Raw genomic sequence first — 25,478 nt, 5'->3', positions numbered from 1 at the left:
CATTGTGCAACCTGAGCTAAATGTTAGAAGTGCAAGGCCACTCGTGCACCTTGTTATAAATGACGTGGTGCATTCCTGGGCCTCCGTTACTTTTCCCATGTGCTCCATTCAAGCCGTGCTGTCATATGTGCGACTGTACTCCAGATCCATAATGGCCTCTGCAATGTTAATGTGTTTGGACAGATGGCAGAGGCAAGTGCTGATGTGCTTAACTACGCATTTTACAGCTAAACTATTAAAAGTGTTGTGCTGTTTACACACCAACATTTGAATACCTGTCTTCAGGCCAGTTTAATTATCCGAGCCCTTCTGTTATTTCTGCCGCTTTGTTGTCTCGCAGCTTTGCACAAGGCATGAGATTTGTTTGCGACTTCATTAAGATACGGCAGCGCCGGAGCTGTTTGCAGAGAGCAAAAAATAAAAACATCCGGCTCATGTATCTCACTTGGCCCTGCCTCCCCCCCACAGATACTGTACCTATTCTCCTCCATTTAAGCGTTTTCTTATAAAGTCATTTAACTTGAGGAAATTAAAAGAAAATGCTCTGTGATGTCTACACTTTGAAATCTCTTGTGGCACATGCCCCCGGTGATTCATCCTGAGACGTTTGATTAGTTTGTAAGTACTTACAGAGGGTAGGTGGGTGGGGGGGGGCGGTTGCATTATAAATGTGTTTCATGAATTTGCCTCATATGCTCATCTTCAACTGTGTGTTCAAATAAAGCATTAATCAAAAGGAAGAAGGGAAGAGGGCATTTAGCCAGCAGAGCTATAGTCTCAGGGCCTCAGTGAGCTGCTGGATATGGTATTGAGAGACTTTAGGAAGCAGTGGTTTTTAATTATCTGGACCACGTACAGGATGCCGTTTTGATTGTTTTAATGAGGCAGCTGGCCTATTGTCTCGCCTTAATTCCTCCATTGTTTTTAGAATATGTCATAGTTCTTTATTCTTTTATCAGGTGCTCTGCAGGAGGATTTAGACAATAGCCTTCATTCCAACTGCATTGGCTACTGCACAAAGGCGGCTTCGCGCAGACAGTTAGCAGGCAAACAAGTGCAAATCACGAGCTGCACTTTTCTCAGCCTTTTCCCCCAGTTTCTTGACTTACGTTTGGACTTTCGCTCTCACTCTTGACCTCGGTCCTCATGCATTCATTTGCACAAATTGCGCTATTGTTATGGTCAGCTCGCCGGCTTTCATGATTTCAATCGTGATTTTTGGGAACACTTGTGCATTAATTACAGTGCACCTTGATTGAATGCTGTTCTAATACTAGAAGTCTTATGGAGGTTGTGTAAAACCTCCTCTTTAAATCAATATATACACTGCTTCAAATTAGTGCTGCAACTAACGATGATTTGAATAATTGATTAATCCATTTATTATTTTGTCAATTCATTGATGAATCAAATAAAAAACATGCTCTAATCTCCATCATTTTATTAAAAAATAGGACATTAGTTGAAATTGAAAAAAAGAAATTATTTACGATTTAATTAATGCTTTGGTCTGTAACTTGTTGGAAAATTGGAAAAGAATGATCAACATTTTGCCCAAGTAAAAGCAATGTTTTTTATTTTGACTCAACGCAAAATCATCAGTTTGCTTTTATGAAGGTAGACAGCGATCTGAGAATATTTATTGTTGACAAGCTAAAATACTGAAGATTTGGACAATTTAAAATTAAAAAAAGATATCCAAAGATGAATCCCAAATCATTGATTAATTCAATAACCGATTAGTTTTATGAATTAATCGATTAATCATCGTGCCTCTACTTTAAATTATTTAGCATATGTTATGTATTAAAAACAATAGAATGATTCTGTATTGTTTAATGAACAACTCTTATTTTCTAACTTTAACCCTTGATCCAGCAGTTCCAACACATTGCGTATCGCAAAATGTGTCGAGGACAAAAAGTGGTACATCCCGTTCTGATTCTCATTTCCAGCATTTGCGCACACAACAGATGGATCTGTCGCATCCTTGGCTGAAGGGCTGCAATCTGACTGCATATTCTGCTGTCAAAAGCAGTAAAACATTTCGACACACTCCGCATAATCTGCCTCCTTTTAGCTGAGGAGACTCTACAGTGTCTTTGAAAGCCATTGATCCAAAAACACTGATTTGTATCTCAGCATGTGGGACCTTGTTCATAATTCTCTTTGTAAGGTATGAGCGTGCCGTAGCTAAAGAGATCCATTCAGAGAGAAACTTTTGTGGCTATGGTTGTGATATATTCCCCTTCATTGTCAGTCGCCGTTTGTATCTACCTTGATTGTAACTTGGGCAGACAGTCGAGAGGAGTTTTGTTATTTTAATTAGGAGATAAAAATTCAAAGGGCCTCTCCAGGCAGTGTGCGGTATGACAGAATCAAAACGATGAAGTGGAGCGCCCTGAAGTGTGCGTCTCGTCACAGTCGATTGGCCGACAGATAGGAATTGCTATTTAAATGTGTGACGTGCACACACACACGGACACACACACACACTCAAAGGGAGGAAGCCTGCACACATGGGTGGCATATTTTAATACCATTTCACTTCTTTGACACATTTGTGATGGTGTAATTTTCAACGCTACAGATAGTAAGTGCTCAAATCAAAACCTCCAATTTTGCATCAAAATAATGACAAGGCCAGACCTGATGATTTATCGGTATGGCACATTGCTGTAGACGCCGGTGTTTCACCACTTCTTCCAAATCCACCTGGATGAAGTGGATTGTGTTCATTGAGAAAGATTGTTTACGGGCGGTTTTAAACCTAGCGTTTTATAGGGTTTATGTAAACATGAGTAATCAGTGTTACACATGTGCGAGGGCTTTCTCACCGCATACCCCGCGCCCCCGCCTTCACGCCTCTCCTCAGGACTCTCTTTATTCCGCATCAGCTAGGGCTCAAATCACGTCCCCTCTCAGCCTGACACTGCGATGGTATGTTTGCACATCTTTGAAAGCTAACAGCGTGCTTTAATTAATTGTCCAGCTTTCCGCAGAAACAATGTCCTAATTCTGCCATTTAGCGGGAGCGTATCATAGTTTGTTGTTATCTCTCCAGCCAGATTTCTGTAAATAGTCATATTAAAAACTTTAATCTCTTCAATGGAAAATGGAGTGCGGCTGAAAAACCTGTCATGTGCTGAGATAAATATTATCTAAGCTAAAGCCTTGGCTCTCTTCTTTTACCTCCCCTTATTCACCCCCAGCCCCCTCCTTCTTTGTGACTTAATGAATACGTTTGGAAGATTTTTAAATGAATGCCTACACCACCAAAACACAATCAAATAATATGGAGGGCCTATATTTCAGTGGTTGTCTGATTTTGCCAAGCTCTTGTGAGGGGCTCACGTTTTTCCAAATTGTGATGCTCATCTTTGTTCAATGTAAACATCTATTAATTCGTCTGCTCCGTGTCTGTTTTGTTCAGGTGGCCAACTGTGGTGCACCACCACCAAGAACATGATGGAGGGCGAAGAGCTGGTGGCTTTTGCAGTCGACTTTGACTCCCGTCTGCAGGCAGTCAACCACATGTCGTTGAGCGAGGGCATGTACCCGGCCAGGCTGCTGGACAGCATCCAGCTCTTGCCGCAGCAGGCTGCAATGGCTTCCATCCTCCCCACTGCAATTGTCAACAGTAAGCATCTGCACACCACCATTCACAGACACTGCGCTCGGATAAGATGCGCTTTTGTTCAGACTCACCCAAACACACACACACACACAGCTTGCCCATAGTCACCTGCTTAACAAGGAGCGTCGTCTCCACAAAGCGTAGATTAACCCAGATGAGTGTCTGCATTGGAGATAAGAACCAACGACCTTCAAGTTTTAAGGTTCACATAAACACTCAGAGGATCGGACTAACATGTTAATTGCAAAATACAGGCCTGATGCAAATAGTGCATTTGTTTACTTTGCAAGGGCTATCTGGGTTCAGCTCAACAGGGAGGTAAGCAGATGGTCCAGTGTTCTTGTTTGCCCTTGAGAAAGGGCACAAGCCCAGTGGTAGCAGTGCAGCAATAGGCTGTGGCTAAGAATTTGGAGGAAAAGCTTTGAAAGACGAGCTTTGTAGAAATGCAGAGAAGCATGCATTGGACAATGCACGTGTGTTGAGTGCAGTGTTTTCTTCATCCTACCCTGTACCTTTTCAAGTACGTATCCTAAAAGGTTATTATCTTCCTGTTTGCGTCTTTAGAGGACATCTTCCCCTGCAAAGCATGTGGGATCTGGTTTCGCAGTGAGAGGAATCTTCAGGCCCATCTGATGTACTACTGCAGTGGGCGGCAGAGGGAACCTGAGACGGTTGTTGAAGACAATGACACTGGGCCCCACCAGAGCTCCAGCATGTGCCCCTTCCCACAATGCAACAAGACCTTTTCAGGGGCCAGGGCCCTGGAGATGCACCTGGCCACCTCACACAGTGGTGAGTGGCATCAAGAATGAAAAGATTGTTATTCATTTTCTATTATGATCTTGAAGACACGGCTTCCTTAGTTTCAACAATGCGACAGGACTTAAAAATAGACTTCTCCTCCTGTCGGCAAGCATCATTGACGATACGTCCCTCAGCGAATAAAAATCAAGTGCATGGGGGATATCCTTGGCATAATGCATGAGTATTTGATGGTTTGTACAGTTAACTCTAAGGGAGAACTGGGAGGCGAGATTCTGAGCTTGTCCCTTTTATCTCTTTCACAGGTGTCAAAATGGAAGAGAGCCTCCCTCCTGGCACCAGCTTGAAATGCACAATCTGTAACTACACGGCAGATTCTCTTATTACATTCCAGCATCACATCATGTCTCACCTGTCACAGGCGGCCTTCAGATGCAATCACTGCCATATCAGCTTTCAGAGCCACAGGGAACTCTTACAGCATCAGGACTTACATGGACATGGCAACAAACTTCACAGGGAAGGCGACGCCACCGAGCATTCCCCCAGGGGGTCCGAGGAAAGCCTCCAGCAGCAGCAGCAGGCCTGCGCCGAGCTGGCCAACAGGAAGGAGGCTCTGCTGGGAAGCCCCAAAGGGACCCTCAACAAGGAGACCAGCACAGACGGAGAGGCCGACAAGGCTGAGAAGAAGCCCGTGCTGTCTGCTCAGAAGGGAGAAGCCCACCCAGGAAGCAAAGCGAGTTTTTCTTACACTAGGATCAAATCGGAGCCCTCCAGCCCACGTCTGGCCTCTTCCCCCGTGCAGCATAACATGCCTACATTTCCCATGGGCCCCTTCTTGTCTCAGTTTGCTTTCTCCCAAGACATTTCAGTGGTCCCCCAGGCTTCCGAGATTCTCGCTAAAATGTCAGAGCTTGTTCACAGGAGACTACGTCATGGAGGGAACAGCTACCCGCCGGTCATCTACAGCCCTCTTATGCCCAAAGGAGCCACCTGTTTTGAATGCAATATCACCTTCAGCAACCTGGACAACTATTTGGTCCACAAAAAGCACTACTGTAACAGCCGCTGGCAACACATGACAAAGTCGCCTGACTTCTCTGCCCTTTCTGACAAGGTCCCCGAGTCAGTGAGTCCTAACAGTGGCCACACTTCAGTGAGCATGTTGACCGGCTGCCACCCCGCTGAAGGCGACAGTCACCTCATGCAATCAGCCTGCCTGAACTCCAGCGTGTTGGACATGATCAACGCTGGGGGGGCCAAAGGGCCTGATAAGGATCTATCGGGGCAGGTGAAGAAGGTCTCGACACCGACCGGGCTTGAGGACAGGCTAAACGGCAAACAGATTGACGGCAAAACCCCGAGTACTGGTCTAGTTGAGAGCGACAACGACCCGAACAAGACGACTTGTGACGCCTGTAATATCACCTTCAGTCGCCATGAGACCTACATGGTCCACAAACAGTACTACTGCGCCACCCGTCATGACCCACCCATGAAGCGCATGTCCACCAACAAGGTGCCCTCCATGCAGAGGAACATGAGAACTCGTAAGCGAAGAAAGATGTATGAGTTGTGTCTCCCGGATCCGGACCATCAAAGGCCCCCCATGGGACAGCCAGGTTTCCTTGGGGTCCATCCTATGAATCCTTGCACGTCCCAAGAAGCCGTAGACGGCCTCGGCGATCGTTTCCACCCCCGCTGCGACATCTTTCCAGGTATGGTCCCTAAACACCTGGAGGCCTCTCTGACTGTCACTAAACCTATTTTGACTCCCAAAGGCAATACAGCCGAGCCGCAAGAGTTGGATGCCCCCATTGATCTCAGCAAAAAGTGTTCCCTACTCTCTGATAAGACGTGTAGCTCTCCAAAAAGACTGTTGGACTACCACGAATGTGCAGTGTGCAAAATAAGTTTTAATAAAGTGGAGAACTACTTGGCACACAAACAGAACTTTTGCCCGGCTACGGCTGCTGCTACCGCTCAGAAGTCACAACAGCAGCAGCATAACGAGACGGGCAACCTGGACACGACCACGTTCCCAGATGTGAAGAGCGAAGGCAATAACAACACTGGTGAGACCTATGATAAGAGCCCAAGCAAATGTGAAAAAAATGGCAATGGGAAGGTGATGGTGCAGAACGGAGGCCTGTTCCCACCTCACCTGGGGCCCGTGCCGGGCCTCAAGCCTTTTGCCGAACCCCAGCTTATGCCGTCAAAAGATGACGCCAAGAACATGTATCTGCCCCATTGCCTTTATCCCGGAGCAATAAAGAAGATGAAAGGTTCCGAGCAAATATCGCCATATTTCGGGATCAAGCCGACCGACTATGTGAGCGGAGGTCCTGTGATGCAGGCAGAGGCCAGCGAACAGGAGCAGAGCGTTAATGGCGGAGGTATGGGGGGTGAGGCGGCGACAGCGAGGGAACCCACCCAACAGCCTGCTGCTAATGGCTGCCCTCATCCTGGCAAGGAGCCTCTCCCCCTGCTGCCCAAAAACCGAGGCATGGTCATTGTCAATGGGGGACATAAGCCGGAAGAACGTTCGGGCACAGCGCCGCAACAGGAGAACCAGCCCCAGCCAGATGGCCAAGGCACTAATCCCTCACCGACGTGGTCCGCAGAGAACCCGGCAGACTCCAACGAGAACATGTCACCTTCCTCCAAGTCCCCGAATGAGGACGCGGCACCCCCGGCCAATAAAGGGATGAACGGCTCCGGAAGTAGCAAGTACTGTCGCCTCTGTGATATCCAGTTCAACAACCTGTCAAACTTTATTACCCATAAGAAGTTTTACTGTTCATCACACGCTGCAGAGCATGTTAAATGAGAAGAAAGATTCTTCCACTCAAACCTCTTTTCTCCCTATCCCCGTCACATGTTCTTAATTTCTTTTGGTACACTGTTTGTGTCTGGAATAGTGCATCACGCACTGCTTGTGGACAATCAAGAGAGGCTCCTCCTGTCGTTTTATGACTTAAACATGCAAAAACCATTGGTTGAGAAGGAAAACGAGAAGAAAATGAATCAAGAATAATAATGGTGCCACTTTCACATTAATTTATTTTACAATCAGTATTAATGAGTAGTGATTTTAATTTAAATTCAAATGAAATTTATATCAGAGTTGTTTGTAATGTTATTGTATAGTCATTCTTGTGTAGCACACACATTGTTTACATTGTAATGTAGGCTCAATGAAACAATAGACATGACAAAAATGAGATGCATTTTAGACACAAAAATAGCTACTGAGGCACTTGTGTATTATTTGCTGTAGCAAATTCAGTATATGCCCCAAATGTAGATTGCAGACTGCCTGCCACTGATGGATTGTTCACCACTTGGTGGTGACGACCAGGCGCAACTCTGCATTTGGCATATACACATGGCTTTGCATTCCTATGTGGCTGTTTGTCTGTCTTTTTTCTTCGAAACCAGATGTGGATGTTTTCATAAGGATGGCAGCATTCTTGTATAGTACTCGTATTTCTGTTTAATGATACACTTTGGTCTCCCTTTTTGAAAATTTGCTCTCAATGCAATACTTTGTAAATGAGGGAACATTACTGAAAGCAGTATTATGAAATGGGGACTGTGCATATAATTATTTGTAACCCCACTGGGGCAGAAAAAAAAAAAGAATTATGTTTATTGCTAACAAACAAGAAGGGTGGGAGGTCAGTGGGAATACTGATTATCATTCCAGTGTCCTGATAATGGGAGAACATGTTTCTTAAAATGTTGTTGCTATGCATGTATATGGATGGAATTAAATTCCAAATCTGTTGGAAATTTTTATTTTGATGTGGTGTCATAATTAAACTTAAATCCTCAGGATGAACTACTGATGTCTGCTTTTTTCCACACATTCAGCTTTTGTTTGCAATAAGAATTGCAGTACAAAAATTCACAATATTTATTCTGTTAAATTTGTGAATGCAATTATCCATCTCGGAAGTATGTGGCTGGCTGCCATCTGACTTAATTCTAATGAACTGAAAGATGGCAAAAAATAATGGAAACGATAAAAAGGAATTCAGTGTTATAAAACTCTGCACACCCCTACTGAAATGCCATATTTTTGTGGCATAATAATATCAAATCAAGAAAAGTATGTAAAAAGTGTTTCCACCGTTTATGTGAACTGTAAACTGTACAACTCAATGAAAACAAATCTTTTACAGGGACAAGGAAAATAGATAATGTTGCTGGACAAGTGTCTCTTACAACTGTGAATGTGGCAGTCAGAAGCATCTTAAATGGGAGTCAGCACACCCATTTAGAGTGCCTCTGACTAACCCTAAATAGTTTAAAATGTTCCTGTAGGCTTTTTCCATTAAACCGTAACAAATGTTTCACGTACCTTTGTGAGATTTCAGGTGTTGTTTGTTGGTTTTTACTATCTTGGCTTTATTTGAGATTCATCAGTGCCACTTCAAATGGTGGCAGGTGTGTTCTGAGTAAGGCATATCCAGTTTTAAGAGGGTGTGCACACTTCCGCAACTGCAACTTTAACTCTTATATCACTTGTCCTTGGGGGGGGTCTGTTGTACAGGCTCTGGATCACAATGGTGGAAAGTTTTAAAATGATTTGTCTGCATCTAATCTTTTAACCTGGCATTTGAAAACGTGTGTAGACTTAATGTAGCCGCTGTACATACTTTAGCCTATGGTTATTACATTGGAGCATATTAACACAACTGCATGATGTCAAAATATCAGGTTGAGCAATGAAGTGTGTGGCCATTTCAATGATAAGAAGCAAATGCTTATTTCTGGTATTGGCCAATCAGGGGCTGGAATAACAACAGATGATAAGATTTCCTGAGTCCAATGAAGACAGCAAATATTTTATCAAACTGAATACCCTCCAGTTATCCCTAACTGAAGCTCGCAACACAGCAAAAGTAGTTGTGGGGGTGAAAAAGAAAAAGTAAAATTGACTACATGACAATCTTCACTGGTTTTGTAGATAATCTGGACATTATGCTGGAGGGGAAAGCAAAAAGATATCTTGAATGTTTTCCAGGATAATTATACAACATTTTATACAGTTTCTTTTATATTTATATCTTGGCCGTGGGTCAGTGGCTGTGCTGTTTGGCTTGTCGCTGGCTGACTAGCTTCTTGAGGTACTGGCTGATGGCAGATGGCTTCTTGTAGATCATTCGACGGTCTACTCCTTTTATGTGAACGTGATCGACTGATGGGTAGGACTCCTCCAGAAACTTCTTTTGAAGCTTAGATACCATCTGGTACAGGAAAAGGATGATTTCTTACAAGTTTTACATTATTGTCCTGAAATTGAGCTCATCAGCATACAATGCAGCATAGATTTTCCCCAAAAATCAGACTCACTTGATTTAGGTGATTTGGGATTTGCTGGTCAAAGGAATCCCCAGTGATCACACTTACAGAGGTCCTGCTTGAGAGGGGCTTATATCGTGTAATGTCCCTTTAAAAAAAAAAAAGAAAACAAAATACAATATTGTTTTTTTTTTTTAATGTTCATTTTTTTACTCACTTCACCTTAATAAGATAATATTTTTTTTACCTTACTTGAGCTGCACTTTCATTCAGAAAGTAATGTTCATCCACAGCACTACTCTGATGGGCAGGGTTACTTAAAAGGTATTTCTAGTTAAGACAGGAAATACAACATACAGTAAATGAAAATATCAGAACATGTTTAGGTTCCAAAATACAGAGTCTATCGCCAAAAAAGAATGCAATCAGATCTGGTGATGATAACGTAGCAGCAGATGACTGTGCTCCAGTTCTGTTCAACAGTAGTTATAGAGCATGCCCTTCAGATATAAACTGCATGCTCTACTGATTTTGGCCAGCTTGTGTGCATATTATAACCTTCATGGCTTGTCTACAAAACCTTTTCTTCGTCCTTGGAAAATTCAAGCACAATGATGTCCTTATCTCCTTGGCAACAACTGTAATACTTGAAAAGCTGAAATAGGTCCCACATCGCAACTCCCATCAAATTGTGGGTGGGAGGCTGGCAAGCATTGAACAAGAGATGAAACGAACTGCTCATTTTTACCCACAAGCAGACGTCATTGCATCATAAAGAGGGTGGTTAAAAATGTTGAACATGCCACATAGATTTTATATTTCACAAATGTCACACATTATGTCCATTGTGTGTAATCTAAAATTGAGTGGATCGAGTAGTACTTAATTAAAACTGTATTTGATATAATCTAATGGAAAAGGAGTGTTGAAAGGCTTGAAAAGATGATAATGATGTTGATTGACTGACAAGATACAGTAAATGCGAGTATGGGGTATCAGTGCATGGATTATTGCGGTCCAACATTGTCTTAAGGAAGTTATTAATGCAGAAATGTCACTGCTCTTGTTTTTGAAACACAGCAGCTCTGACTCCAAATAAGTTGAAAATATGCACCTTCCCATGCATAAAACCTAATCGGCCATTCCCAGCAAAAACACTGTTTAATATTAACTGCCACTGCCTTACAAACTAAACTGTACAAGTCACCGGCTGACACTAAAACAAGAATATATCAGGAGACATTTGTGGTCGTGGCGTCTCCAGGAACATGTTCAATACTCATGCTTTTAAAATGACATCTGCTATTGTCGTCGTTCCAAATTCACATTTTCTGAGCGCTTGAAAACAAAAGGCAACAAAAGCATCAGCCAGTGTTGAGGCGCCGCAATGATCAGTCTTGCAAGAGCCCCACCCTGTGGCAGAATAGGAGCACTGAATATGTTGCTTGCAAACCTGCCTGTCCTCAATTAGGCTAAAAAGACCTCAAAAACATGCAGTGGAGACAAAAAAAAAATGATTCTGCGTCATATTCATTCCAACATGTGTGGCGTTCAATTTCATATCCATTCCCCAAAGCCTCTATCTATTTTTCAGCCTTTTCTTCCTGAGTTTGAATAATCAATATCATGTCCTGTGGGGAATGCTCTTTTGTGCCTTGCGATGTAGTGTGTTTTCGAGAGTGTGCATTAGCCTGACCTGCCTCTGGATGATCTCCTCTGAGACATTTTCTTTGATAGTTGGTTCAATGGCTCCCAGGATAATCAGCAAGCGGCTCAGCCCGGAAGCTGCTGAAAACTGCTTGGCTTGAAGGGATGGCAGCAGCTTACCATACCTGAACAAAACAAAAAAAAAAGAGAAAATCTTGAAATGTTTGCATGAAGCTCATAAAAATCTGCATTTTTCTGTATGTACACATTTTTAGCATCAATGCTAAAGCAAAAAGAAGCAACTAAAATCCATTAAAAAAAAATTCTCCTGTACATAGTATATGCATAAAACACTTCAGTTTACTAGTTAACACAGAGTGAGTGTTCAGACCCTGAAAAGTGACTTTTTCTGGTGTTCACTTGGTCAGAAATGTGCCATTGGCTAAACTCAGAATCCCCATCTTAAGAGTAACTTTGCTTTCTACTTTGCAATAAATGAGGTTGATCCACAGAGAAAACCACAAGCAGAGCTTTCTTCTAATCATTTTCACTGAGTGAAAACAGAATTATTCCCGGTATCGCTGAGCTCAGTGCGGAGCCTCAAGCAGGTTCAGGTGCCTGAGTTGACAAAAAGTTATTTTAAAGCTTGAAAAGAACCAACTTAAATGAGTCTTGTGAATACTGCCGGCTCAAAATACAGCTCGAAATCATATTCCTGTTTTGTTAAAAATGGCACCACAGTAATTGTAAAATTTTGATTGAATGTCGCTGTTCATGTTCACATATGTCTAATCGTTGACCAAAATCTGTTAAAATAAAAAAGTCCAAAGTCAAGTATTTACATCTAATTAAAATGATGGAATTAACTATAAAACAACTCATTCGTGTTTTAATTAGTCCCATGGCTATTAAATAGATTACTGCGTTAATTTTAAACGAATTTCTTCCATGGAGGAAAATTCACTTTGGATATTTGTAGTGTTGCCACGAACAACTCTTTTAATAATTGATTAATCTGGTGGTTATTGTGTTGATTTCAATATGTTTACAAACACCTGCCTTTACTTTGGAAAACATTTTTGCACATTTTTTGAGATATTATGCCATTAACCAATAAGTGAATCATAATCACTTTATGTCTGTGAATTTTCCACGCAGCCAACTGGTAATAATAATAATTATTGAATGATGGAAATTTAAAAAATGATTCAGCAAAAAAAACCCAAAAAAAAAACATCAAATTTAATCAAATTAGACACTGTACACATTACATGATTGATTAGTGCAAAGCAATATTACAGGAGTATTACAGGTAGTGTTTCTATGAAGGGAAGGCAGTAGTCATACAAGAGTTTTTCATTCCAAAATGCAAAACTTTCTCAGTAGAAAAAAAAAAAAAACGCATTTGCCTGGGGAATAAAAAATCCTCTTTTTCTGGGTGATGAAAGAAGAAGAGCAGTGCAATTTTGTAACTCAGGAGACCTAATCGGTCTTAGCTCACTGGTGCTCTGAATTGGCTGGTCTCAGCCGGTGGAGCCCAGTCAATAGTGCCATGCGCTCTCTGTCGCCAACGCCGTGCCACGCAGCACAGCCTGCCCCGAAATGCTGCCAACACACCGTAGATCATCCACCAAGCACCAGGGGGACAGTCGTCCCTGTCTTATTCCTGAACCGGGCCAGACTTTCCACACTTTAGGTCCAAGTTTTTAACAATCCTGTGCCTGCTTTATGGAGGAAGCAGTTGTGCTCATAAAATTGCATTTTGCCGCTTGTATGTGAGTAGTTGCACGGTAAATATGATGGTACATGGGCCGTGTGTGGGGAAGATGTGGTGTAGGTGGTGTGTTTAAAAGCAAACCTGTTTGTGACAATTTAAAAGACTCATAAATCAGGAATGACTATCAAATTAATTCAGTTCTTCCTACCCCTTTTGTGTTGTTACCCATCACATTCACAGAGTGCGAAATTAATAATATTTTTACTGCTGGTCTACAGATAATCTTTATATTTCTAGCATTTAGTATATCAGATGTATGAATTACACATCGGGTTTATGTTGTGTTAAAACTAGCACCATAAATTATTAATTTAAAGCATTGTAATTCCTGTAAGCATTTTTATCAGTAATTCAGTGAAAATGTAGGGAAATGTGAAATGTGTTTCAGTATGTAAAACCTCAAAGATTTCCTTCAGGACCAGTAAAATTTTAAGCTAGAGGTTATTGTGCTCCTAATAAATAAAGTTAGTCTGGAGACCTGCTTTTTTTGATAACAGTAAAACATGAAAAATATTACTTTGATAATTTTTAAATACAAAAGGAGGTTGACTGACTGAACCTGATTTAATGAAGGCTTAGTTATATGAAGGAATAAATAAATAGTGAACGAGATTCTACATATGCATAGATTTGTATGGTCATCTTTGAATAATATTTAACGTGTATTTTACAGCATATATTATAGATTTATCAAACAAGACTGAGCGAGAACTGACATTCAGCTGCTGCAAATAACATTTTTCAAAGACAACTCACCAGTTCTATTCGTGGTACAGCAATCATTTCAATAATAGTACAAGCGAGAAATAAAACAAGTTGACTTTTTGTAATTTCCAGTCTTTCACTGTCGAAAAACTTTTTAAATCAAACCTCTGAAAAAATGACACTTTGACATTTTCATCTTCCTTTGCCACAGTTTTTCCCCGAAGTCATTCTGGCAGTACAAATTCAACCTGACTCTAAAGGGAGTTTAAAGTGGCTGAGCATTTTCCACCTGTCACCCTTTTCTCACTCCTTGATTCCAAAAATAACAAGGAAGGAAGAAAAACTTCTATCAGCCCCCATTTCAAATCTGGTCCAATCATTCCAGGGTCTGGCATTGAACCTTATTTCAAGGATTCTCCAGCTACCTGTCCAATTTCTTCCTGTTCCCCCCTTCCCATTTTTAATTCTGCCCTGGAGTGAGGATTATGCGAAGCAAGGCATGCGTGTCAAAGGGAAATTTAGTGGGTAAAGACAGCCAAGATTGGCGGGATGAATTAAACAGATAACGTGAGGAGACGAAGTGGGGGAGCAATGTAGAGCCTTGCCGATGTTGGTCATTTCAGATGGGCACCCCCCCCCCACCCCCACCCCCTACCCCGCCCTCCTCCCAACAGGACCGAAGAGGCAATATCTAAATTAATAAAGTGATGAAATGAGTTTGTGCCGTGGACTTTCTGCTGTTTGACTTTCCCATCTGGATTAGTGCAGGCTGAATGGACGCTCTGTTACTTTTGTTACAACTGCGCAATTCACTGTCGGAATTTGGCCCTGTAGTGATAAGCCTCCCTTCCTCCTTCCCCTCCTTCCCCCACTCCTCATTACCATCTCATTTCATATGCAGGGCCTCAGTTACCTGTTCGAACAAAAAAAATACAAACTATTACACGAGCTTCTGCCAACTATTACAATGAGTAGAGAACATTTCAACATAGCCTATTACATGGGATCAACTAACTATTAAGTGTGAGGGATACTAAAGTGATTACTGCAGTCTTTTGGAAGGAGGGGGGAGTCACTGTCTCACTGAAGGACATTTTAATATGTGGACAAAAAAAAACCTACACTTGTTGGATGAGCTGCACCATACATTCACTTAGCAGCAGTTCATCTTTGAACTGTTTATCTTCATGAGGGTCGCATGCGTGCTGGAGCCTATCCTAGTTTTGGTAGAGAAGTGGAGTATACCCGAACTGACCAATCGTAGAGCTTCGTAGCAGTCATAAAATTGTATGAAAAAAAAATGCAGTTTAGTGTTAAAGACTAGAGCGGTGTTCCATTCCATTAAGCACAAATTAGAGAATTTGTTGCCACATTCGAGTCCAATACTATGTGGGTTTAAGTTATTAATAATATAATGTCAAAAAAGAATTCAACACTTCCATTTACTTTCACAAAAAATCCAAATGTGGAAAAAAGGAAAAATATTTTGACCGAAAGTTAAGTCATATAATTAGATTTAGAATGACAATATTCATCATTGCACAGTGCAAAATGTTAACTACATTTATAATTATAGTATTTGAAATGGTTTTAATTATAAGAATCAATGATGAAACCAACCAATACTTTCCAAAGCGCTTTTCATACTTACTGCATGTGGAAATGCTTCACAGAGCAGGTAACAAAAGACAACAAATCCTCCAAACCACCTGCTGTCTCTGACCCCCCATTGCCTTGGCCATCCAACCTCACTCGTCCCATGTGCAAAAGCAATTATAGTCTGAAAAATCATTTAAAATCTGTGAAATGGATGATAAGACATGTCTGGGAACACAGTAGGGAAGCGAGGACGAATAATTGTTATGTTTAAAAAATATATTTAACGGAAGGTGTAATACTTTTATTGAGCACAGGGTGTCCTTATTGCACTACAACCAACTAAAGACTCAGCCGTTCAGCTCGCCTCAAGATTTTTTTTGTTCATAAATTGGAAACGATGTAAATACATGCATGCTGCAAAAGTCCTTTTAGGAATGCTCATGGCTATTGTTAAACGCTGTGCTTCTGAGTACAAGTATTTCCATTTCCTGACTGATCTGGTTGGTATGCATGGATATGTGCGCGTGTTTATACAAACATTTGGCTTCATCTTAAAACGGAATGCTTCAAGGGGGATAAAAATGAAAAGAGAATATTACACAGAGCTGAAGGGACTAGGAAAAGAAGCCCAAGTGGTGCTCTTGTGAGTTTAACTCAACACAATAATGGTAGAATAAATTTGAAGAATTTTCCAATCAATCAGCATTCATTAATTTGTAAGGACAATCTCATCAGACGGGGGAACATTCCCCACTGTCTCTGTTTTCTGAGCAAATATATTCCCCACGGGGTAAATTAGTTTCATGGTCCACACACACTTGGCAGAGAAGAGACATGCCTGATTGCCCAGACAAAATTAGAGAATTGTCAATGTAATTTCTTAACTGCAATTTACAGTACACTTTGACAGTATTTGTCTAATTTCAGCCGCAGTTTTTGTTAATAATGGTCAGTCTTGAGAGTCTGGACAGCATAATTACTTTTACTGCAAATGGACACACAGAATTTTGCTAGCCACAAGATTTATCTACGAGATTAAGCTCAAAGCTTTGCATGATTTGCAGCTAAAATATATATTGCTTATGGAATATAAGCCCTTTGAGAAAACACTTTATCTTCTCACTGAAACAAGCCATTTTAGCCCACCATTTAAGGCAGACATTAAGATGTGTTTTCACATACATACAGTTCTCAGGTGTCTTACTAACATGTGTGACATGTCTCGGTTTAAAAAAAAAATAGGAAGTTTTTTTGGGGAGAGGGGTGGGCATAGGACAGGGACTTTTGCTTGCTGTTTTGTCTTTGCTGTGATGAATTTCCGCATAGCCAGTTCATCACTTTAAAATATCAGATCATTGCCAAGCCTAGACACCAAGTCATGGGTGTAGAAATTTACTGTGGCTAAGTATTTAAAAAATAATGCGTTCAAGAGAAAAGTTCAGGCAATAGTAAGGTGCCTTTAACAAGAATATCCTACATTTACAAACTGCAGTATATCTATTAAATTAGCAGCAAGTGTGCCATCTTTCGACTGTCAATCCTGTGACGGAATCTGCAGCAAAACTAAAAGCCATCTGCCGTTAGGACTTCTGTTATACAAAAATGCAGCAGAGAACTGACAAGCTCAAATCACCAAGTCTTGTTGTGAATGCAATTTGTCTAGACATACACAAGGGGGCTTACACTAATCTCCACTGCTAGATCCACTGCCTTATTTCTCATCAAGAAGCATTTTCCATGTCCAACAGGAAATGAATAACATGCTGAGAAAAGTCTCCATAAGAACACTGACCCCTTCTAAGTCCATATAAGTGAAGCCACGTGAATGCCTTCCTATGGACAGAAACAAAAACGTTCCTGGGAGACGGTGGGCATTTATTTTGTAGCACGCAACAGAACTTATTTTGCAAGTGAGCCTCGGTTGATGAACAGAGCTTTGATGTGTAAATCCTTACGTTCTCCAGGGCTGATATGCTCTACCCAGATTCCTTCTCAGGTATTGCATATATGTCTTGTCTCTGGATAAGGACAAACAGCTAATAGAACCATATCTGAAAGGAACATACACCCACATGAAGACTCCATTGAGCTATAGAGACAAAGAAAGGAATTAAATAAAGCTGGCTAATGCCAGGCCAAAGGCACTGTAATGCTGTGACGCAAAGATCTCTACTGCATTACTTTGAATCTTTTTACCGCTTATCCCACTCCCGTTTCTATTTTTACTCCACCATGAAAATCGGACAGTAATGATGAAATGTCTGAGTAAATAAAGTCTTTGCTTTATTTCCTTCAAACATTGCCTCAGTAATTGGATTCTGGCAGGACTGTCATGTACTATTCATGGCGATAAATGCATATTAATCAAAACATAATTGGACACATACAGCTTATAAATGGTGCTGCTCCACTTAGTCACATGTAAATAAGCTAGTTGCAGGGATATTTATTTATCAGACTTGCATGGGTCATGCACATATATATAATGTGCACACAAGTATCATCGAGCAAAAAAAAAAAAAAAAACCTGGTGAGGTACACTAACCTCCAAAAGTACTGGAACTGTGAAACAACTGCCATAATATTTATTTATTTATTTATTTATTTATTTATTTATTTATTTATTTATTTAGGGCAACAGAAACCGTGGTCCCATCGACATTAACAGAAATACTTTGATAGCAGTGAAAGATTGTGAAAGAAAATATTTATTTAGGGTGCCATCTTTTTTTTTATTATTATTTAAACCACAATTCAAACTGATTTTCAGTGGTTAGTTATTGTCATGCTCTTTATTTGTCATTAACAAAGCTTCCTCAACAATTGTGTCCGTGTGCTCATGAAACTATGAGACAATGGGAAAACAATCAGTCATTGTGAAGGTGTCACAATCTATTGACATTTCAATGTCTGTAGAAGATGAATGCCTTTCACAGCCATGTTCTCTACGATTAAATGTCACTGTACATGTAAACATCCTAACAATCTTTTTAGATAATCTTGCATAACGGTCATTTAAAACAAAACACACATCTATAAAAAGAGCAATTAATGATAAAGCCACATATGATGGTAAGTGCTTAATGATTTAACAATGACAACCAAGACAAACCAATTGATATGAAGTAATACTCAGAATTAAATCAAGTTTTATGATGCATTAATACAGTCTGTCTTAACCACATCACAACCCTCGCTCTCCACTCATCTGTTTCACGCTAAAAGATTGAGACGAGCAAATTACTTTCTTTTGTCTCCATTTAATCAAGCTAATGATGCCCGCGCAGCAAGATAATCAACTATTCCTACCACAAGGACCAATAAAGAAAGAGTATGGAACTTGGTTCACATAAAACCAGCGCTCCTGCGCCTAATCCGCTTTCTCTTGAACCCTGACACACTTTTTTATCTACTCTTCTCTGTTCTTCAAAACTGCTGAGTGACCTTGAGGTCCTCTGCCCATTCTGCCTCTTCCCTCTTGCCACATCCCCTTCTTAAGGTCTTCTTTAACCTCTTGATGTTGTCCTACAATATGCTGAAAAATGTGCATCTACATGGTATATAGTATAAAAATAAACTCACCAGTAATCTTTCCACTGCTCCTCTTCAAAAATATCTTCTGGAATAGGATCTATCAACACCAGGTCTGTTACTTGCCTGACAGCAAAGAGGACACACATATAAATGTATACGTGTTGATTCTTTATCATCCAAGTCATGGTATGTTGGTGCACTCGTTTGCAATGGCTCTGTGAAGTTGCTGCCATGAGGAATTGGAAAATACTGTCCTACAGCTATTGTGAAGAGATGTAGAACTCCTTTTTTGTACAAAATACTTTGTTGATTGAATTGTGAATTTGTGATATTTATTGGGAATGTAGTCAGATATATAAATGTTTTTTTTATTTGAAAAGAAAAAAACGATTCTAAAACGATTTCTATAATGTACAGAAAGTTCTCTATCTTATGAGCACTAGTTAGGAAGCGAGCAGATGCATTGCATATTCTCAGATATATTTTTTTCCATGTTGGGTATTTTGCAGTTTTTCAGTGATCTCTTTCCCCCCCCCCATTTCCTTCCAGTTTTCTGTGGAAAACATATGGTGACTGTTTATCAGTGTTTGTTTTGGAATTTGCAATTTTTGAGGGTTTATAAAAAATATATTCAGTTTTTGGGGTTTATGAAAAATGATCAGAGTGATGTCGGGGGCCGCATGTGGCCCATGGGCCCCCAGTTGCCCACCCCTGTAATAAACTCATGACCACATGTGCACCTGGTCCAAGGGTAATATTTTCCCTTTGGAATTGTGTCAACTCATCACTACTTAATTTTCTCCCTTGACAGCAGCAATGCCATCCCTGAGTAAACACTAAATCTTTCACCCGCAGTACGAGCTTCTTGTCACATTAATCAGTGCATTGTCACTTGGGTGGCTGAGTTATGGGGAACAATAGGAATGGACACTAGCATGTTAACGCATGAGTGAAATTGAGAAGCAGGGCAGTTGATATTTTAGAAAATTAAAGCTTTGATTCCTACTGTTGTTTAAGTTCAATGGTAATTTTTGGGATGAAACATATACTTTCAATTTGCCATGTAGCTGAAGCTTGATGGGGGGGTACAAATTGTGATTACGAATTAAAATTGCAATATCTGCCACCTTCGCCCACAGTCGAAAATGTTCGCCCCTCATCAGAATAACGCCTTTAGATTTGATTTGAACTGCTCAATGCAACGTCACATTTGGCATTTTTGTTCTATTGGTGGGTGTTGCATGTGATCTAATAAGAATGTGATCTTTTACCGGTACACCAGCACGTTTGAATACAATAAAAATAATTTGGCAAACACAATCCCGGGTGCAATCGACAAGTAGATCAGCTTCCACATCTGTTTGCAGGAGCAATGAAATTTGCATCTGTTTTTATACACATAAACCTTTAGTTAATCAGGCCTTCTGCCGTAAAAATGGATAAGACATTAAAGTAATGCTTCTAAGAATGAATGTTATACTATAGGTTTAAAATATCAGATGTCAATAAAGCATTCATCGCCCTCTAATCACAAATGTCCTTCTTGAAACTTACGCATCATGTATGTGACTGTAGAACCTGCTGTTGAGAGTGCCAATCTCTGAGCCAACCAATATCAAAGGCATGGCAATCCCGGCGGCAAGCAGCAAGCGGTGCAGATCATCCACCATCCTTGAAGACACAAATCATGTGGTTGAAAAATAACATAAGGCCAAGCAATCTGACCTCAGAGGTTGGATTATTAATTTAGGCAGTACTTTGCATATGCATTTCATCACTGTTGGGTAGAAACCTTGTATGCCCTAATATCATGTTTATTTATTTCTTTAGAAAAACTATGGACCCCGGAAGATATAATATTAATAAAAGAAGTACAAAGTTTATGTGAAAATCAACCCATAAAAATCGTACTCTTTTTGAACGTTGCGTTAAACAGAATTAAAAAAAAAATCATGAAATAGGCCTGGACAAAAATGATGGTACTACTAGACAAAACTGAAATAATATGGATGAGTTAAGATTTTTATGCTGATTAAAACTAAAATAAGATCAAAGTAAAATCCCACAGGTATGACTGGTGCCAGTCCATAACATTATAAGCACTGACAGGATAAAAAAAAGAAATTGAGTCAAATTAGTGACTGTGGGGAGATGATGTGTTGATCTCGGCGCAGTCTACAATAGCAATAGAGTATAAGGTCAAATACCAGCTTTATTGGAAAGATGCAAAAAATAATGCAATTTCAATTAATAATCTTTTGAACAGGTAAATATATAAACCACTTGAGAGTGCACAATGCTTAAGTACGTACATGAAGCAAGATTAAAAGACATCCCATTTGACATTTCATATTGCAATTGGTATTCTTGTATTATTAAGGTAACGAAAACGTCATTATAGCACTGCAAGGAGCATAATTATTACATGAGGTACAGTATCTTATCTCCGGTATTTCACCTCTGTCCTCGGCACGGCACACTAATGCATCAAGCTCATGGTGTCCCATTGGTGTCAGATTTCACAAGGCTGACTCACTCAGAGGTTCAGGTTAGGGTGTCATCAAACCCCTTGAGATATTGAATTCTGGAAAATTGATTGCTTGCATCTGAAATGGATGTTTGCGGGCCAAATGCCAAGGTAAACTAGACTGCTGACACTGATTGGTGCTCAAACCCATGGGCAGATTTAAAGATCAACAAACAAGGTCCAATAGCCAGGACCGCAAGATTTAGCACCTCGTGCCAAACAGTATCAGATAGGGAAGTGTTAGAAGAGTCACATAAGTCACTCGTGCCCATTTTTTAACTGGTCGATTTATACTCTGGTGCAACTTGTAGTAAAAAAAATACAGTACTATAAAACCCGAATGAAACTTAAAGTGACACATTAGGTACTAGTTAAGTATATCACATATCATCTATTAATTAATTTGTACAAACACTGTGAACATGAAACATCTTCTCACTGTAGAGATTCATTAAGACAGGTCACGTTGGAAAATGTAAATACTCACCGTCCAGTTGTAGAAACGCCCCAAACCTTCTCAGTTCCCATGGTTTCATTCTGCATCACACGCTTGCTAAAACCCAATCCCATTCGATCATAGGTACAAACCTGCAAAGTGTATAAGACATGGGTAAGCAGATTTTTCGTCTATCTTCAAAACTCGGTCCTCAAACTCTACCAACCAAGCCCGTGACCTAACTTTGATCTTATTTCATACAAATAACATGGGGCAGGCTGTCAGACCCAACTTTCTGCTGCAATGAACACTTTGGAGCAGATGGCACAGTCACAGCAAGGAACCATCCCGAGTAGGCTCGACAGAGAAGGAAAAAAAATCATGCCCTAAGAAATAATAGCTCCTTCTACAGATATATCTGTCACTGTGAATTTAATCAATGCTATAACACTGTCATCCTATTTAAAATAAATTGGTAAAAAAGTTGGAAGCCTGTTATTAAAAAAAAAAAAAAGAGTACATCAATTTAATCTACTGCATTAATTCCTCACCTTTGTTAATGTGGCAACACTCTCTTGGACATAAAACCAAATGTCTGAGGACATTCCAGTGGGTGCATCTAGCATAACTAAAAACAGGGATTGATTAGCATGATGGCACGAGGCAACCACATTCAGAAAGATATGCTATAAAATGGTGTCAGATTTTTATTATTAATATACAAAAAATCATGACAAATTACCAACTGGTTTTCCCTGTCCTTTACACAAGAGATGCATCTGTTGACCCAAGCCGACGTCTACAATCTGGCCATCTAGATAAGATCACAAAACAAAAAAGATGAAACTTTACAGAACCTTTTATTGCTGAGGCATTTAATTGTTGAATTTTTATGTGATGTTTTTACTCAAAGCAAACTGGAAATGAGGAGGAATTTTCATTGAAAACCTTTTGGCAGCAGCATCTGTCCTTCTCTTTGCAGCGATGCATAGTTCAGGAATGGCGGGATGATGATGATTAAAAGCAAACACTTTCCAATGTTCATGAGCAAAGAGCTTTGAGAAGGTTGGCTTTTAACCTCTACTTTGCTGTGTTGTCCTTCATTTTCTGCTTCCTAAAAAATTTAGAGGGAGGTGAGACTGCTGCAGTAAATAACAGGTTAAGACAAATGAGTAAGTACAACACCAAAACAACACCAAAGCTGCATGATGTGGAACCATTTATATGATTTGCAATTATATGCATATAATTACGGTCAAAATATGCACTTGACTAATAATTCTGCACACAGTGTGTATTGAAAAACAATGTTCAAACTATGGTTTTGTTGGCAAATAGTCACCCATTTTGATTTTGGTGCCTGCACACGTTCCAAAATCGATCAGGAAAAAAAATGGGATTTTGCAAAATTGCAATTTCTGCACTCTTGCGAGTAATCAGACAGATTTTGTTTCATCAAACACACACATGCAAAGATCCGCTTTCGCAAATGTATTTGACAAAACAGTCTTCTCGCACTTATTGCAAATTTATATATAATTTGTTAGTAGGTGAAAATAAATTATATTTGCAGAGACTTGCAATTGCATACGTTGACAGTTTTCTCCTGCCGTTTAGTAATTCACTAGTATATAGCTAAGTGAATATTCGGCGTGCATTACCTTTCTAGCAGCACCGGGTTTAGCGTCGGGTTTTTTCTTCATCTTGAATATAGTTATATAAATCTAAGCAGACAACAGATACGCGGAGTGAAGAAAATGAATTAAAGACGAATCGTGAAGTCAATGAACCAGTCGTTTCCTGGTTTCAGTACAGAAGCTGGCGAAGGACAAACAACACATTTGCACTGTAATTATAGTGCTATTACATATTATAACAACAATCATAATATTATATACCACTATATAAGTATATACCTCGATCACCAATATTATAACAACAATAATCATATTGTACAGTACTATATAACTCGATCACTCTAAACTAGTAGTAGTAGTAGTAGTAGTAGTAGTAGTAGTAGTAGTAGTAGTAGTAGTAGTAGTACGCATTCTGGTATTTAGGCCTGCAGGGGTCGCTATATTCCACACACTCAATCGACTTTGATCCCGAAAGGCAGTACTGTAGAGTCCACTACTGTAAAAATGCCATCATTTCATTCTTAAAGGGGATTTAGCCATGAGTGACTGCAGATATGGAAAATGTCCTCCTCCTGAAATAACTATTGAATATAAAGACACCTAGAAGTTGAGTTTTATTGCACTCAATCTAATTCCTCAAGGGACACTTCAAATAACATTCTTCTGTATATTACACACCGAACAGAACTAGATCACACAGCAGGCATGCAAGGATGTATATATGTTAGCGTCAAGGGGGTGTGAAAAAGGTTCTTTTGACCTGGGAGGATAGACAGTGCCTTGCTCAGGGGCACCTCAACAGTAGCCAGGATGCCAGCATCTCTCCAACAACTAGTTGCCATTTTGTCACCACTCAGTGGGACTTGATCATTCACCCTCTGGCTGCAAAACCCATGTTGTTTACAGATGAGCTACTGTCGCCCCACGTCGGCTTGTCTCAAAGCATCCAGTCAAACTCTCCTCATTCATTTATAGTGGCCTAGACAGCTGTTCAAAGAAATAAGTCTCTCCAAATCTCTCTTTTATGCATTCATATATGTGTGATGCACCAAATGGTGCTGCTTGGATGATATTTAGTTTTAGTCACAGATATCACATTGTCGCAGGTTACAATTTGAGTCACTGACTCAGCAGGCTGTAAATGTATGTGGACGTGGGTGATTTGTGACTACTTCAGTCAATAAAAGTATTTAGTGGTATAATCAGACAACTGTCTTTTCCCAACATGGGACAATTCCTTGAGGTTAAAAAAAAGTCAAGAAATAAAAGTCAAAGATTTGGACTTGAACAAGGTTTACCCAATTACCTATATTTTTCATTTAGCATCCACTTGCATTTTCAGGGCCCCTTGTCTAATTGTTTTATTATTATTATTTTCTCGACTGTCAGTTTCAACCATTGAAAAGAAAACTGACATCGTTGTTAATTTCTTGAATGAACATGATGCAACATGTCCGTTAGTATAAACTGAAAAGAAGAGAATGTTCTTTATATTTCGTGGCTTTGTAGACTTTGGTATTCTAATTAGCTATTTCTCATAGCAAATAGAAAAGCTTTTTTTTTTTTCTTCAGGATGTGTGTAATATGCTCACATATGATGCATACACTGCAAACGGGCATCCTTTCACTACCAGGTGACCTTGACAACATCTTTAACATTAATGCCGTGTCGAGAAGCAGCAGTCATTTTTAAGGTGATGCTTCTCAACCTCCAGTCCTGACTTTCAGCCAAGTCTTACGCAACATACCATATTTTATCCTTGATTATAGGGCACTCCATGTACATTTTCTATATAGTGGGACAGTTTGTTAAACAAAGAACAGAAGTATAAGTGCAAGCTAGTGTTTCTCCTGACCATTTTTGCTTCAAAATAAACAGATCTCACTTTTACTTAGACACAACATAA

At 40.1% G+C, this 25,478-nt stretch overlaps 2 protein-coding genes across 2 annotated transcripts in view; one reads left to right on the top strand and one right to left on the bottom strand.

The window, feature by feature from the left end:
• Positions 1-8,243, top strand: part of zfpm2a (zinc finger protein, FOG family member 2a) — a 102,422-nt gene extending 94,179 nt beyond the window's left edge. Inside the window, exons 6-8 of the mRNA XM_049730500.2 lie at positions 3,434-3,640; positions 4,202-4,429; positions 4,705-8,243. Coding sequence (XP_049586457.1) covers positions 3,434-3,640; positions 4,202-4,429; positions 4,705-7,229 — 2,960 coding nt within the window. The 3' untranslated portion in view covers positions 7,230-8,243. The remainder of the gene's footprint in view (positions 1-3,433; positions 3,641-4,201; positions 4,430-4,704) is intronic.
• On the bottom strand, positions 7,445-23,746 carry si:dkey-122a22.2 (uncharacterized). Its single transcript, XM_049730510.1, has 11 exons — positions 23,596-23,746; positions 22,883-23,048; positions 22,677-22,748; positions 22,486-22,562; positions 21,986-22,086; positions 20,526-20,642; positions 19,020-19,094; positions 11,406-11,541; positions 9,957-10,039; positions 9,761-9,857; positions 7,445-9,654 (listed from the first exon to the last, which is right to left on the bottom strand). Exons 1-11 carry the CDS (start codon positions 23,635-23,637, stop codon positions 9,487-9,489), a joined length of 1,134 nt encoding a protein of 377 aa, XP_049586467.1. The 5' UTR covers positions 23,638-23,746; the 3' UTR covers positions 7,445-9,486.
• Between the last annotated feature and the right edge of the window lie 1,732 nt (positions 23,747-25,478).

Source organism: Syngnathus scovelli, chromosome 9 (genome assembly GCF_024217435.2).
Source record: "Syngnathus scovelli strain Florida chromosome 9, RoL_Ssco_1.2, whole genome shotgun sequence".
Lineage (NCBI taxonomy): Eukaryota > Metazoa > Chordata > Actinopteri > Syngnathiformes > Syngnathidae > Syngnathus > Syngnathus scovelli.
Note: the sequence above shows the minus strand (reverse complement) of the source record. Positions and strands in the feature narration are given on the sequence as shown.

Excerpts from the sequence above, each read along its gene's own strand:
- si:dkey-122a22.2 (XM_049730510.1), bottom strand. The coding sequence starts at position 23,637 with ATGAAGAAAAAACCCGACGCTAAACCCGGTGCTGCTAGAAAG. Across the intron at positions 23,049-23,595 it reads AACCCGGTGCTGCTAGAAAG|GAAGCAGAAAATGAAGGACA; the intron begins GTAATGCACGCC and ends TAAATTTTTTAG. Across the intron at positions 10,040-11,405 it reads AGGAGATCATCCAGAGGCAG|AAATACCTTTTAAGTAACCC; the intron begins GTCAGGCTAATG and ends TGTCTTAACTAG.